At 34.9% G+C, this 15,241-nt stretch overlaps 1 protein-coding gene across 10 annotated transcripts in view; it reads left to right on the top strand.

The window, feature by feature from the left end:
- The window catches only part of SCEL (sciellin), a 254,474-nt gene that overhangs the window by 10,566 nt on the left and 228,667 nt on the right, over positions 1–15,241 (top strand). For 9 of the 10 annotated variants that reach the window (XM_029210129.1, XM_029210127.1, XM_029210126.1 and 6 more), the window contains exon 2: positions 5,618–5,710. In XM_029210129.1, the coding sequence (XP_029065962.1) occupies positions 5,671–5,710 (40 nt within the window). In that variant the 5' untranslated portion in view covers positions 5,618–5,670. Of the gene's footprint in view, positions 1–5,617; positions 5,711–15,241 lie in introns of those variants that run through there. The other variant, XM_029210122.1, reaches the window with a different exon arrangement.

Raw genomic sequence — 15,241 nt, 5'->3', positions numbered from 1 at the left:
CTTTCTTACAACGTCCTTGTCAGGTTTTTGCATAAAAGTTATGATGGCTTCATAGGTGAGTTGCTACTTGTTCCCCCTTTTATTGATTCCCTGGAATAGTCTGTATAAGCTTGGTGCTATTTCTTTCTTAACTTCACTTGTTAGGCTGTTTGAACCTGGAGGTGTTTTTGTCTTTTGTTTTCTTGGAAGGGTTCTTAATTTTGGGTTCAATTTCTTTAATACATATAGGACTCTATTCTATTTCTTCTTGAATCAGTTTTGGTATATTGTGTTTTTGTAGGATTTGACCACTTCATGTAAATTTTCAAATTCATTGACAAAAGTTCTTAATAATATCCTCTTATTATCTTATTAATGACTCTAGTATTTGTACTGATGTCCCCATTTTCATTCCTGTAGTGATTATTTGTGACTTTTTTTCTCATTTTCTTAATTAGCTGTGCTAGAGGTTCACAAATTTTATTTTTTTCAAAGAACTGTTTGACTTTAAAAAAATTTTTATTAACCTCTGTCTTTAAAATATTTTCCCTTTTTATTTGTTTATTTTTTGTTATTTTTCTAAATTCTTGATATTGATATAGGTATCATTGATTTTAGTCTTTTTTTCTAAATATGTATTTAAGGCTATAAAATTTCCTCTAATAATTGCTTTAATGCATTTCACATATTTTTGATACATTTCATTTTAATTATCATGTAGTTTAAAATATTATCTAATACTTACTGTGATTTCTTCTTTGACCCACTAGTTATTTAGAAGTTTTAGAGATAATAAATAGTTTCGGGTTTAATAGTTTTTATTTTTTTATTCATTTCTTGCTTAATTCCACTGTAGTCAGAGAACATTACTGTGGTTTGCTATATGGCCCAGCATAGCGTCAATTTTGCATGTTTGATGTGCACATCAAAAACATGTATATTTTTATTTGTTGAATCCAATGCTTTAAATATGTCAATTAGGTCAAATTTATTGTGTTGTTCAAATCTCCTCTGTCTCTATTAATACTTTCCCACAATTATTCTATTAGTAACTAAGAGAGTGGTGTTTAAGTATCGCACTCTGTGGATTTGTTTTATTCTCCTTTTAGTTCTGAAAATTTTTGTTTCTATATTTTGAAGCTATGTTATTTGATACATACAAATTTAGCTTTTTTATATATTTCTTGTCAGTCGTCACTTTTAACAGTAGGAGCACTCTATCTCTAGGAATGCTTCTTGCCTTGAGGCCTATTTGTCTAATTATCATAGCTATTACAGTTTTTTTTTTATTGTTTTGTTTGTGATAACTTTCCCATTCTTTTAGTTTCAATATTTTTATGTCCTTATACTTAAGTTATAGCTCTTATTTGAAAAAATCCACTCTGTCCTTTAATTAGAATATTTAGTCAATTTAACTCTAATACAAATAGTGGCATATTTGAGCTTAAATTTACTACATTAGTGTTGTTTTCTCATTTTCTCCCTGATCTAGCTTCCTTTTCCTCTCTCTCTTTTTTGTTTTTTTGTTGACAAGAAATTACAGTTCATTCACTCTTTTATTCATTCATTAATCAGCATTCTGTTCTCCCTCAGCTATTAGCTGTGTGCCCATTCTTTTTCATTCTTTTCATAGTTACTCTAGAGGTTATAACATGCATCCTTGACATATTAGAGCCTAATTTTTTTTTTTGGCAAATGCTGTTATGTATTTAGGCCCCAGAAAATATTTTTAAATTATTCAATATTAACTTAGATTTATCAACAAATTTCCCCTTTTTATGACTTTTTTTTCTTCCCTGAATTTTCGTACTTTTAATCTGGGATTATTTTTCTTATGCCTGAAGAACTTCCTTCAGTACTTCTTTTAGTGTGGTTTACTGGAAATTAAATCTTTAATTTTTTGTTTGTCTGAAAATGAATTTTGGGGTAACTTATAAAGAACATTTTCCTTGAAAAACAGAATTTTCTTTCAGTACTTTAAAGATGTCACTTGTGATGATTAATTTTATATGTCAATTTGCCTGGGCCATGAGATGCCCAGACATGGTCAAACATTATTTTGAGTGTGTATTGGGAGGATGATTCTGCAGGCCATTTGTTCTTGGGTAGACTTCCCTTCTTATCTTCAGAACATTGGCATCTTCTTGTACTCTCTTCCCAGTACCATGGAAAACAACTTGCTTTGCTTCCAGTGGAAGGGTCCTTGTTTCAGGTACTGCTCTTTTTGTTTCTAATGGAATTAATCCCTTTATTTTCAGAATGAATTGATAGGTCTGGATCTTTTTTTTTTTTAAGTAGAGTAAAACTGCTTTAATGTGTGTATAGGACGTTTTAATAATTTTGATAATTGCCATTATATTTTTTGAAAATGAAACTTTGTTCTTGAATAGAATCAAACTTGGCCAGATTTTCTTAACAATTTGGCTGCAATATTATGCTACTGGCATATGTATTTTGTCACTAGCTTTCACAAGAAAAGAGTAGGTATAGATTTAAAGCAAATCTATATTTTATTTCAATAATCTGAAAAATTCATATATTATTCTGTGAAATGCTTGAGACACTGTAAGTCTTACCTGACTAATGTCTAAGTAGCTAAGCAGTTGGAAGACCAAATTATATAATAGTAAATAAAATGTAAACCATTTATCACTAAACAATATCACTGAGCAGGTCAAATTTGTCTTCTGTAATTCAGAATATTTTGGTTAATTAAAAAATTTTTAATTAAATAAATGTATTTAGTATTATGCAGGTCTTTGGGAGAAAGTGGGTCATGCCTGCATTACTTTACAGCATAAAGAAAGCATAAATATATCTTATTGGGAAGTCAGGACTTACTTGAAAATGTTTTGAACATTGTTGGTCTTTTAGACTAAAAAAGTCTCTGTCGGCGTAACAAAGACTCACAAAGACTAAGAACTGTCTTAGCAGCAGATAACTCCTTAATAGTTGGCCACATTTTAGCCATAAGAATGAAGATATCTTTGTCAAAATCATATATTAATTTGTCAACAGTGCCTATCTTCATAAAGCCTAGGTGGAAATTGTTCTTTCAAGATTTATCATGTTTTCCAGTTCAAAAACCTCCCATAGCCAAAATGGCACTGAGATCTGAAATATCAAATTCTTGCCTTCAGTGCTTTGTCTGATTTGCCAATTGCTCCCTGAACCCTGGCAAATTTCAACAAGTCAAGTTGATGACTTCCTTAAATTTCTGATTCCAGTCCCATTAATTTACATGGATGAAAAGTGCATTGTGAAGATGAAAATTTTATTTTCACTAGACTTATGGAAATCATTACCAGTTATTGCTCTGTATAATTTTATTAAAAGTAAAATTGAAAAAAAATTAAGAATTTTGTGGGGTAACTGTAAATTATGTGAGTGCTAGTTTTTCCTAAAGTTGCCCTTTACTAATTTTATTTTTGACAATTTCCATCACCAAATCTATAGTACAACATTCTTTTCCTACATTTCAAAACAAATTTTAAAAAATAAGGAATACTATGGAAAAATAATGGTTAACAATCTATTATTATTTAGCATAGGAAGTCAAATGGTTGAAAAAAATTGAAGGTTTAAAACGATGATTTTGTAAATGGCAAGTCATGATTAAAGTCTCCAAAATTTGTTTTAAAATTTATACTTTAAGTTGACATAAAATTGTATATTTATCAATGAAGTTCTTTTTGGTTTCAAAGTAACTTTTGGTTTTCTAGTATAAATTTTTTATTGTACATATTTTGGTTTTCTAGTGTGTAGCTTCTCTTTTCCTTTCTGATAAAATTCACTTACATTTTTCACTTTAAGATTAATTTTTTTTCACACCACATTTCTCTTCCATGTTGTCTAATACCAGCCACACCTATTATTATCCTTTTCATTTCATTCGTGACTCCTTCTTTTATTCCCTCTAACCCTCTGTCTTGGAGCTTCTGTTGTGTATTTATCTGTGATTGCAGCAGGCTTTTTGCAATAATAATCAGGCCTTCCAGGGATTCACCCAAGATTTATTGAGCATCTAGTATGTGCCAATCAGTGTGCTATATTTTGGAGATAAGATAAAGATAGTCCCTCTGAGCTCTTTAAGGTTAGGGGTTATGTCTTTTTCATCCTGTATCCCTAGTGCTTGACACATGCCTGACCCATAGCAGCCTTCCATAAAATCGTTATTGAAAGTAACCCCAAAGCCCATCTGCTCTGTGAAGTATTCCATCTATATTAACTGTTTCCTCTTAGTTCCAATAATGTTTGTTCAAATTTTGGGGACAATTCCATGTAGCAATCAGTAAAATATGGGGGGGCAAATATTGTTCTTAGGTTTCCAAATAAATTCACTACTATGGCAATAATTGCCTAAGTACCAGAAACACACACTGTGCAGACGTTGCTTCAAGTACTTCATTGCTGCATTGAGCCGGGTTGTAATGCACATTTGGGTGAGTTGCTGGCTTTCTGGTTAGATGTCTGCTATAGATAAAGCAATCTGTGCAGTGCTAACTTCATGAGGCTGCACCTTAATTATACATTCTGTTTTGTGACCCAGAGACCAAAAAGTTGACGAATGTAGAATGTAAGATGAAATTAGGTTGTGTATTTTAAAAACGTACAGTATAATTATTTGTATTCATTACTGCAAATGAAGAGAATAACAAGTAGTAAGACATGTAAAATCAAGACATTTGTGAAATCAATTGGACTTTTATTTCTGAATAAAATAACACAAAAATATTTTTAAACTTCAGAAATGCATTCCAGAAAAATCTTAATCGCTATTTCCTGATCCTTCTTCTGTGGGTAATCAAAATGACATATTCACGTTCAATCATTCAATTATTCACTGCCTGACCTTGCAGACTTGGCTTAATATAATTTCTTTTCAGCTAGACTAGTTCCTAGAACTGTGAAACTACTGGATTTATGATTGAAAGAGTCAATTTGTGTATTGTATGGCATTGGGTCAACATGTCCTTCTGAAATCTCATTCTTTGTTTTGCCCAGTTTTCTTGTGAAAAGTGAATTGCTGACTAATTTTAACACCCCCCCTTTTTTTCCAGATAATATGTGAGTTAGTCTTCATGCTTTGCAGAATTTTGCCTTTTTCAAGATCAGACTTGTTCAATGCCATTTCCTTCCTTCCTTCCATTTGTTTCCTTTGTGAAGAAATTACCCCTTTCAGGAGCAAAGGAGTTGATAAAAGATAACTCTCACAATCAAGTCTGTTTTAGGTTTACCAAAAGAGGGTATGAAAGGAGTCCATCTCCAAGGGGAGGCTTAAGTGACTGAGAAGAGAAAGGAAGAAAAAATAAATCTAACAACCCAAAGAACAAAGATGTGGAATTTGAAATAAAAAATATACTTACCTATACATTCCTGACATATTTAATCATAATTTTGACCAAAGTTCACTGTCCATAAGATTTCATGTAAGTTCAACATATTGTTCAGTTAATTTTGACTTTCATCGAAACTAAATTTTGTCAATCATCTTTTGTTAAAATGTTTTAGAACCAAACCCACAACACAATTACGTCTCCAGAAATGCCGTTACATTTTCTAAAGGAACATCAATCTACTTAGAAGTGTGAGATCCATATTTTTAAGCTTGTGTTACATAGATGCTCTTTTTCTACAGGCAGCATGATGTAGTGGAAAGAATATGAGATTCTGGAATTAGAAAAACTGGGCATGAGTCCCAGACTCTGCACTACCAGCTGTGTGACCTTGGGTAAGTCATTTAATCCATCTGAGGCTTGTTTTTCTTGCCTATCAAATTAAAAATAAAAGATACCAACCTTTTAGGTTGGCTGTGCAGATCAAATGTGTGAAAGTGCTTTATAAGTCATAAAGCATAATGCAAAGGCTAGTTATTTTATTTCAGATTAATTCAAATATTGCTCTAAATTGGTATGTCCCCTAACAAAACCAATGACTGCTAATGCCCGTTGTATCCCTGGTTCTATCTTAAATTTTTTTTTTCTTTGGAGAAAATTTTTAATTAGCAAATTGTCCATGGGTTTCAAAATCTTTTTTAAAAGAATTATTATATACTTGAATCTTTCAATTAGAAAAAATATATAAGCCTCCTTTAAGAGAACCCCCCTGAGACTGAATCATTTTACCCTTACCTCAAGTTTGGTTCTATCCCCACATTCTGAAACCAAACCTATCTTCCTTCAGAGAGGCCCCTTTAGGCTGTGGATTATATAAGTGAGAAAAATGTTTAAATGAGAGCACAGACACACAGGAACAGCTTACTCATTAGACAAAGTGGGCACGGTGCCAAGGGTCCACTCTACTTTTAAAGGTCAATGAAAATGTTTTACTCTCTTTTGAAACTGGCAGAAAGAAAAATGAACTTTTAGGTCAAAGAAAATGTTTTAGTATACAATATTAATATATTCATCTTTATACCAATGAGTCAGATATAACTTTTAACATTTGTTGTAGCCCTGGGTAACCTCAGATGAATTCTTCGAGGAGTCCAGGTATCTGCATCAAGGCACACCAGGGCACTGCTCCAACCAAGGTGACGTTGCCAGGAATCACAGATGTGGAGCGATTAGTTCTATCTTGGGAAATAGGGAAGGCTTCACAGAGCTGATATTTAAATCAGCCTTTTGAAGATAAATATGTTCTCTACAGGTGAAGACGATAGGAAGGGCATTTCTAGGAGAAAAAGTAACATGAACCAAGGGCTGTGGAGAGAGAGTGTTGGAACTTAGCAGTAGCCAGTAACCAATGATAGCTTCTTCAATATAAAATCATGGGGAAAAAGCCTGTTACTTATACTGCTAAATCTTACTCAAGTTGTTCTTGTCCAGTATCTTGCATCAAAATATTTTAGAGCTAAACCACAAATTACATGAACATCTGTAGAAATACCTAATGAGTAAGCAGTTGGTTGTTCAAAGAGCTAATGAGCTTAGAAAGAATTACTAGGGATATTGTGTCAGGAATAAGGCAAAGTATTTTATGTAGCAGTTATTCTTTGATTGCAAGCAATAGCAACTGATGCTATCTAATTCAAAGAGAAGAGAAACAAAAGGAGGAAGGAGGAAAGGTTCCTGCTCCTACAAACACATATGATATTCATTTTGAAGTCTGAGTGGTTTTCTCCTTTCCCCACAGCTGAACCGAGTAATCTCCACCTGCAGGTTCTATTTAACCCCAGAGACCACTGGACGAATCCCATCCTTTGTCAGTACCTCTAGGTCAATACTTGGGTTATCCAGCACCAAATATGCAAGTATCTGATCTGTACTCAGCCTTTTTAGTAACACTTGTGCCTTGCTACAAGACTGATATGGGTTATGAGGTTAGCAAACTGTGCTCTATCCTATTCCTCAAAACAAGTCCTCACATTAGAGCCTGTTCTGTGGTCCTCTTTCCTCTTCGATCTCTCTCTACTCCTCACCTCCAAGGACCTATGAGCAGGGCTGTTATTTATGCCCTACACAGTGCATTTGACTGGTAATTTATACTGGTGTCTGTTCTTACCTATTGAGGCATCCTTCTGCTGGGTCATGATGTCTGTCCTGACTAGTTTGTATTTATATGTACCAGTGGTTAGATATGTTCATGTCATTCCTGCCCATAATCTACATTTAATTTGACATCTGATAGCATCATTGGAATTGCATTATGAAAATAGTAAATGTAGATATTTTGTGTGGTAAAACATTACCTCTCCTCTTCCTTTAAGGATCAGTCTAGAATTATTTGTCCACCAGAAAATGTTATTTTCAGAATTGGACTGTTTCTGTTACTTAAAAGGTCAGTCATGCATGACTCTAATCAGAACTGTTGACTGATTAGACTTTCAATATATGTTTGCCAAATATGTTCAGAGGCCAGATAATAGGGACAAAGGGATGAATTGGCCATGGACTGTGTCTGCAAGGAACTCACTATGTAGGGCTTCTATTCATGAGTCTGCCACTTATTACTTTATTCAGAACCATTCAGCTTATATTTGTTAAATTTAAAATTATGGTAGATTTCTTATTAACTTTTTAAAATGTATATGATTAATTCAATTTAGAAATATGTTTGAGAATATCACAATTCACTTGAAAGGTAATTGGATAGACCCTTGGAAAAATCCATTCAAGTAATCTCTCAAATGCTCATTTATCCATCCATCCATCCATCCATGCGTCCATCCATCTATCCATCCAGTCATCTGACAGCTTGTTGGATTCATCTGTCTTCCAGGAAATGCGCTTACAAATACAAAACAATTCCCAAGAAGTTTACAGACTAGTGCAGAAATAGATACACAAATAAACAATTACAGTGCCATTGTGAGGATAATTTCACATGTGGATGAGCTCATACAAGTTCCAGGCAGTGTAGTGAAAATGATCCTAGATTCTAGAGGGACTGTAGATTGGGGTTTGAATTCTGGCTCTGCTCGTTTGTTTGTTTTTTTTGAGTTTTATTTCATTTATTTTTTATACAGCAGGTTCTTATTAGTCATCAGTTTTATACACATCAGTGTATACATGTCAGTCCCAATCTCCCAATACATCGTACCACCACCACCACCACCCCGCCACTTTCCCCCCTTGGTGTCCATACGTTTGTGTGTAACCTAGAAAAATGGTACAGATGAACCAGTTTGCAGGGCAGAAATAGAGACACAGATGTAGGGAAACAAAAGTATGGCTCTGCTCTTGTTAAAGCTATGGCTTTGAGTGACTTAATTAACATCTTTATGTCTCAGCCTCCTCATCTATTATATATGCATAATGTCATTTGTCTGACACACAATGGGTGCCCACCATGTTAGTTACCTTCTATCTCCCCCTCTTTCCTGTCATTCATCTCTAAACTTTGGTTTCTTTATCTCAAAAAGGAGAGGGTTTATGATTTAGGAATGATCCCCTAAATCTTGAAAGAAGTGTGTTCATTACTTATGGTCAAATACGCAGTATGTTTTGTAGATACAGTAAAGCTTTATGAATAGCACTGATTAGTGTCTAACACACCCTGCTCTTTCTCACCTTCAGGACCTGGTACCTCCTGTACCTGCAGATCTCTTTCTCCTCTGTGCTTACCCAGCTAACTCCTGCTCATCCTTGAGGTCTCAGCCTAGAAGTCACTTCCCCCAAAATGATTTCCACAGGTGATCTCCAGGGGGCTGATCTGTGAATTTCTCTGGACTCTACTCATCCTGTCAAAATAGCCATGACAATACAGCAACCCCCTACTCACACATAAATGCCAAAATTTGAGATCTCTAATCGTCTAATGTGTTTCCCTTAAAAAAGTCAGTGATAATGACTCTTCCAGTAGACCCTTCTGGGAGCAACTTTATGGTTTACTGCAGAGAAAGAGAATCTATTTATATTTCATCCTCTCAATGCAAAAATGTGGATACAAATTATTAATGGCTAACATGTATAAATCATTCAGTACATGCCAGGCACAATGCCAGGCACCCTATATGCATTATTTTATTTATTTCTCATATTGACTTTAAGGAACAGGTTCATGAGTAAAATAGGTTTACGGATGAAGAAACAGTGACTTAAGGAGGTTAAACAAATTGCTTACCATTACACAAGTTACTATTTCCTAAATGTTAAGACACTATAGGTTGTAAAAATAAAACAAAGCAAGGCCAAGAAAGCCCCAAACACCAAAAACTCAAAACAAAAGCCAAAACACTATTGGTTTAACAATAGCTTTTCAGGGAGAGAAGGAAATATGGCCTTATATACACACAGTAATTCTAAGATGATCCTAATGTAAGATGCATTCGAATTGAGGAGTGTCAGAGGCAAGTTTGAACTCAGAACTGTATGGCTTCAGAACCAATACTTTTACTATTATTCTTTGCTCTTACAATTCAGAAAATCAGTTCTCAACTACCAAGATACTTGAGAAAGCCTCATGAGGTAAATAAAAATTTTATTGAAAATTGTGAAAATAGGAAAAATATAAAACCAAAGGAAAATATAAAAAATCTCTCCCATCCACAATTTACAAAGAGCTCATGGGTCTTAATATCATCAAAACAAACAACCCAATCAAAAAATGGGCAGAAGACCTAAATTTCTCCGAAGGAGATAAATAGATGGCCAAGAGGTACATGAAAAGATATGCAACATTGCTAATTATTAGAGAAATGCAAATCAAAACTACAATGAGATATCATCTCACACAAGTCAAAATAGCTATCATCAAAAAATCCACAAACAACAAAGGCTGGAGAGGGTGTGGAGAGAAGGGAACCCTCCTACACTGTTGGTGGGAATGTAAATTGGTATAGCCGCTATGGAGAACAGTATGGAGGTTCCTTAAAAAACTAAAAATAGAGCTACCATGTGATCCTGCAATCCCACTCCTGGGCACATATCTGGAGAAAAACATGGTCCAAAAGTATACATGCACCCCAATGTTCATTGCAGCACTGTTTACAGTAACCAAGACATAGGAGCAACCTAAATGTCTATCGACAGAGGAATGTATAAAGAAGATGTGGTACATATATACAATGGAATATTACTCAGCCATTAAAAAGAATGAAATAATGCCATTTGCATCAACATGGATGGACCTAGAGATTGTGATACTGAGTGAAGTAAGTCAGACAGAGAAAGAGAAATATCATATGGTATTTCTTATATGCAGGATCTAAAAAGAAATGATACAAATGAAATTATTTACAAAACAGAAACAGACTACTGGTGAGGGGAAGGGATAGTTAGGGAGTTCGGGATTGACATGTACACACTGCTATATTTAAAATGGATAACCAACAAGGGCCTACTGTATAACACAGGGAACTCTGCTCAATATTATGTAACAACCTAAATGGGAAAATAATTTGAAAAAGAATAGATACATGTATATGTATAACTGAATCACTTTGCTATATACCTGAAACTATCACAACATTGTTAATCAACTATACTCCAATATAGAATAAAAAGTAAAAAAAAAAATCCCTCCCAAAATCAAAACAAAATACCACCCATTAAATTCAAACTTGCCAGCAACATTAGATTTATAAACTTTAAAATAAATGCGTAAAATATAGAATCCAGTCACTTTATATGATTTATCTCATTTAATCTTCTTAACAATTCTATATTATTATAATCTATTACTTAACAAGTGAGGAACTGAGGCACAGAACATGCCCAGTTCATACACTAATAAAGGATGGAGTTTGTATTGGACCTAGAGAGTCCACAGATTGTGAACTGGTAGGAAATTCTGTAGTTTCCCAGATCACAAGGATGCAGTAATTTTTTCTGAATAATTGGAGAAAATTAGTCAAGAGAAATGTTTGCTGTTGAAGCAAGGTTTTTAACATGGGGGAATCTGGTTTGCTGTGGAAATGAGCTATTCCCTTCCATATTCCCTGTTTTCTGCCACATGTTATTTTGCCAGCTCCAGTTTTGATAGTCATGGTAATTTTAGGAACATAATCCCACAAAAGCCTAAAAGGAACTATGCATTGTAATCTTTGGGTACTTGTCTCCATGTACCTAGACTAAAAGCTCCTTGTGGTCAGGTGCTATGGTTTGTTCCTTGGTATATCAGTGTCTGAAACAGCTAAGGGACTGTTGAATGAATGAACAACATACGAAATTGCACATAGCAATTTTAGAGTTAAAGAAAATGCGTATCATGAAGAATGTGGTCTTTCCACCAGATGACAACCAGGCTCTACAGGGCCTTTTACAAATTAGAAAGAGTGCTCCCTCTGGCTGGGTAAATTAGAGAAAGGCATCCACTGGGTAGATGTGTTCTTTCTGACTTGCCACCCCCCATCCCCCTCACAGAGAACCTCCCCTGGAGAGCCATGGAGTCCAGCTAGGCAAACAGAGCTTAGATTTCCAAACTCATTTGCCCCCGCCTTGGTCATGTGTGTTTAAGCAGTGCACAAAATATACAACTGTATGGGATGCTCTAGTTTATCTCATCTTCTCTTTGATTTTTTTTGGGGGGAAGGGCAAGCGTCCTTTTGTATTTCTTAATTGAGAAAAGACTAGTCTGCCTAGTTTGAAAAGATGTAAAATGATTACATTCTATTGATGTATACCTTATTAAACATCCACGTCATTATTTCTCAAGGAAAGTGCATTAGGTAGATTAGTTCCTTCCCTTCTAATATTGTAATCTATAAATAAATTTAATAAGATATTTTGAGATTTTGAAAACCAAAAACATTGAGCCCTGAACCTGGATATTTTAGTAATGGAACATTCAATGAATTTTCTGCTTTTCTTGTGCATTCTTCTTATTTTGTGTTAGATGAGCCACTAGAAAAAAGAAAAATTAGCTAAAGCCAGAGTCTAAAAATCTTAAAATCATTTTTTTTTCTCTTCCAGACACATACACACAGCTTTTCTGTGCTAGGTAGGATTTAGGGGCAACCTGAGTCATAGCAAGAAAAACAGGAATTCTGCTGGAATTAGTGGCTCTCTAAACAGCTCCAGTTAATTGCAAGTGATCATCATGGTGATAGTTCCTCAAGAGGAATTTATTAAAGCCGAAGTCTTAAAACTCCATTTCATCTCACTTAGACATACGCACACTCCGAAAATTAAGGAATTACAACCAACATTCCTTTCTTGACCAAAGGAAAGGCCAATTAAAGCCCTTTTGGCCTTGATTATAGCTCTGCTATAGCATGCCTTTTAAGAATGATATTTGTATTTACTTTTAATAAGGACTACAGAATCATTCTTCAGTTTTAGACATTGTGAGGGGAAGAAAATGTTTCAATTCAGTTTGCAAGTCTTCAGGTTAGAATATTGATTTCCTGTCCCCAAATACATTTAGAAATGTGATCTCTGTGGATGGATCTTAGTATCAATTGTTGTCCTTTTAATCATCATTTTCTCCTTTAAGTTTCTCATTCATTAAGCTGAAGCAACAAAGTGGGAAAAATCTTGATAATGATGAAGAGAACTTCACCACCTCTGAGGGTGATTCACTCTTGTGCGGGTGGTGTCTGGATAGAAGTAGGCTCTGCTTTCCCCATTGGTAAGCAGGGCAGAGCCAACTCTGTCAGGAGAACCCTTGTGAGCATTAGGGAAAAACATAGATAAATGTTTGGAAGAAAAGCTAATCCTGGTGTTAGGATTGCTACTGCCTACCAATATTGGTTACCCCCTGCTTTAATAGAAACATTCATTTGTAGCACATTTAAAATGATGTGGTTTCCTGATGTCAAAGCACTTTCTTTTCTGGTTCATGTTGGTTTTACCATTGGCTTTACCACTAAGAAAGTGCACACCCTAGACTGGCCTCTAAGTGAGCCAGCAGGCCTGGAAAACAGAGGGTTTGGATTAGCTGGAACACAGTTTTGAATGGTAAAGAGCAAGGATTTTAGAGACATGACTTTGAATCCCATCTTGCATCTTACTGAATGAGCTTGGGCAAAGTGTTTAACCTCTAAAAGGCTTTGTTTCCTTCCTTTGCAATGGCCACTACCTTCAACGATTCTTGTAGGACTAAGTTAGATAACACAGGTAAAGCACTTAGCACAGTACCTGGCACTTAGTTCTTAGTAAGTGACAGCTTTTCCTGCAGTTGACGTATGATCCTGGAGAATCTCTTTGGGTCTGAAATTTCCTTCTCAGAGGTTGAATTATAAGTCCTAGGAATAGCTAAAATAAAATAAAATTTTGGAGACTTTTGAATTTGTGCAAAATAAAATATATTGCCAAGAGTAGCTACCAAATTAGCGGTAATATGCCTTAAATTGTTTCCAATGAACTTGACTACATATATACTATAAATAATAATGATAAAGCTCATAAATATAGTAACATTAAAGATTTCTATTTGTTCAATGCAAACTTTATTTTCCAGGGACTTTAAATATACAATTTTAAGTACTTATAACAATGGCACAAATTATCATTTTTCATATTTTATAGATAAATCAGAGGCTCAGAGAGATTAAAGAATATCTCAAAGGCTGCACAACTAGTAAACAGAAGACCTGGGATTCAAAACCAGGTTTGTTTTACTCCAGAGCCTTTGTTCTTTCTACTACACCTGCTGTATGCTCAGAGAATATGCCAAAAGGTCTGGGAAATTTGTCCTTCCAATTACAGGGAGCGATAATCAGAAGGTGGTTTTGTCTCCTTAGTGAATACTAAATATTTTGCTGCCAATTTCACAATCTCTGAGGGAAATCTGCATTATCTTCTTTGCTAGAATCCAGAATCCCTTTAGCTGATTAAATTATTTCCATTGATGTGGATTTCAATTCAGTCTAATAGCAACAAGGCCCCCTTTTGACAAAGGATGTGCTGTTGTTAGGGGTTTTTCTGAGATGCAATTCTTTCATAATGTTTTCAGTCAGATGAATCTGAGGACAGCATTATTCATATCTGTCCAGTCCATGGCGGATAAAAATTCTATTGTAGAGAATAGTTTTGCTTCTAGTGGATCTTATCATGAGATTTGAAAAATGATGTAAAAGAAAGAAGAATCAATACAGAGAGAACAGATCACAGTGTTAGGAGGACTGATTGAAGATGAATAAGACATAGATTGCTTATAAGGAAGAGACAGAGCTAGCAATAAGATTAAAGGTACCAGGAGAGAGAAATATGTGCAATATAGTAGGGGCAACAAGGAGGGTAATGGTCCCACTTATGGAATTCAGGAAATTCTTCAAAGAGTTAAAAAGTACTTAACTGAGTGTTGAACAGTGAATGTGTGCTTCCAAATTATGGAGGAGAAGAAAGGAGTGTGCAGACGAGTTAAAGCTCATATGTCAAAGTAAAGTGTCAGGCATCTTGGAAATAGATCAATAGAAATCATCCAAGAGGGACAAAAAACAGAAAATAAACAAAATGTAGACCTACGTCCAACCGTATCAGCAATTACTTTAAATGTTAATGAACTAAACGTGTGCTGTTTAATATGGCTGCCACTGCCATATGTGGCTATTTAATCTTAAATTAATTAAATTAAATTAAATATAATTAAAAATTCAGTTTCTCAGTGTATTAGCCAGATCTTAAGTGCTCAATAGCTACACGTGGATAGTGGCTACCATATTATATACTACAGAGGTAGAGCATTTCCAGAAAGTTCTACTAGACAATGTTGGAAACAGAGAAGGTCAAAATGAATTTTAAAAAATTACATTTTGGGCTTCCCTGGTGGTGCAGTGGTTGGAAGTCCGTCTGCCGATGCAGGGGACGCGGGTTCATGCCCTGGTCCAGGAGGATCCCACGTGCCGCGGAGCGGCTGGGCCCGTGAGCCGTGGCCGCTG

Source organism: Monodon monoceros, unplaced genomic scaffold, assembly GCF_005190385.1.
Source record: "Monodon monoceros isolate NGI ecotype Baffin Bay Population unplaced genomic scaffold, NGI_Narwhal_1 Super_Scaffold_8, whole genome shotgun sequence".
Taxonomy (NCBI): Eukaryota; Metazoa; Chordata; class Mammalia; order Artiodactyla; family Monodontidae; genus Monodon; species Monodon monoceros.
Note: the sequence above shows the minus strand (reverse complement) of the source record. Positions and strands in the feature narration are given on the sequence as shown.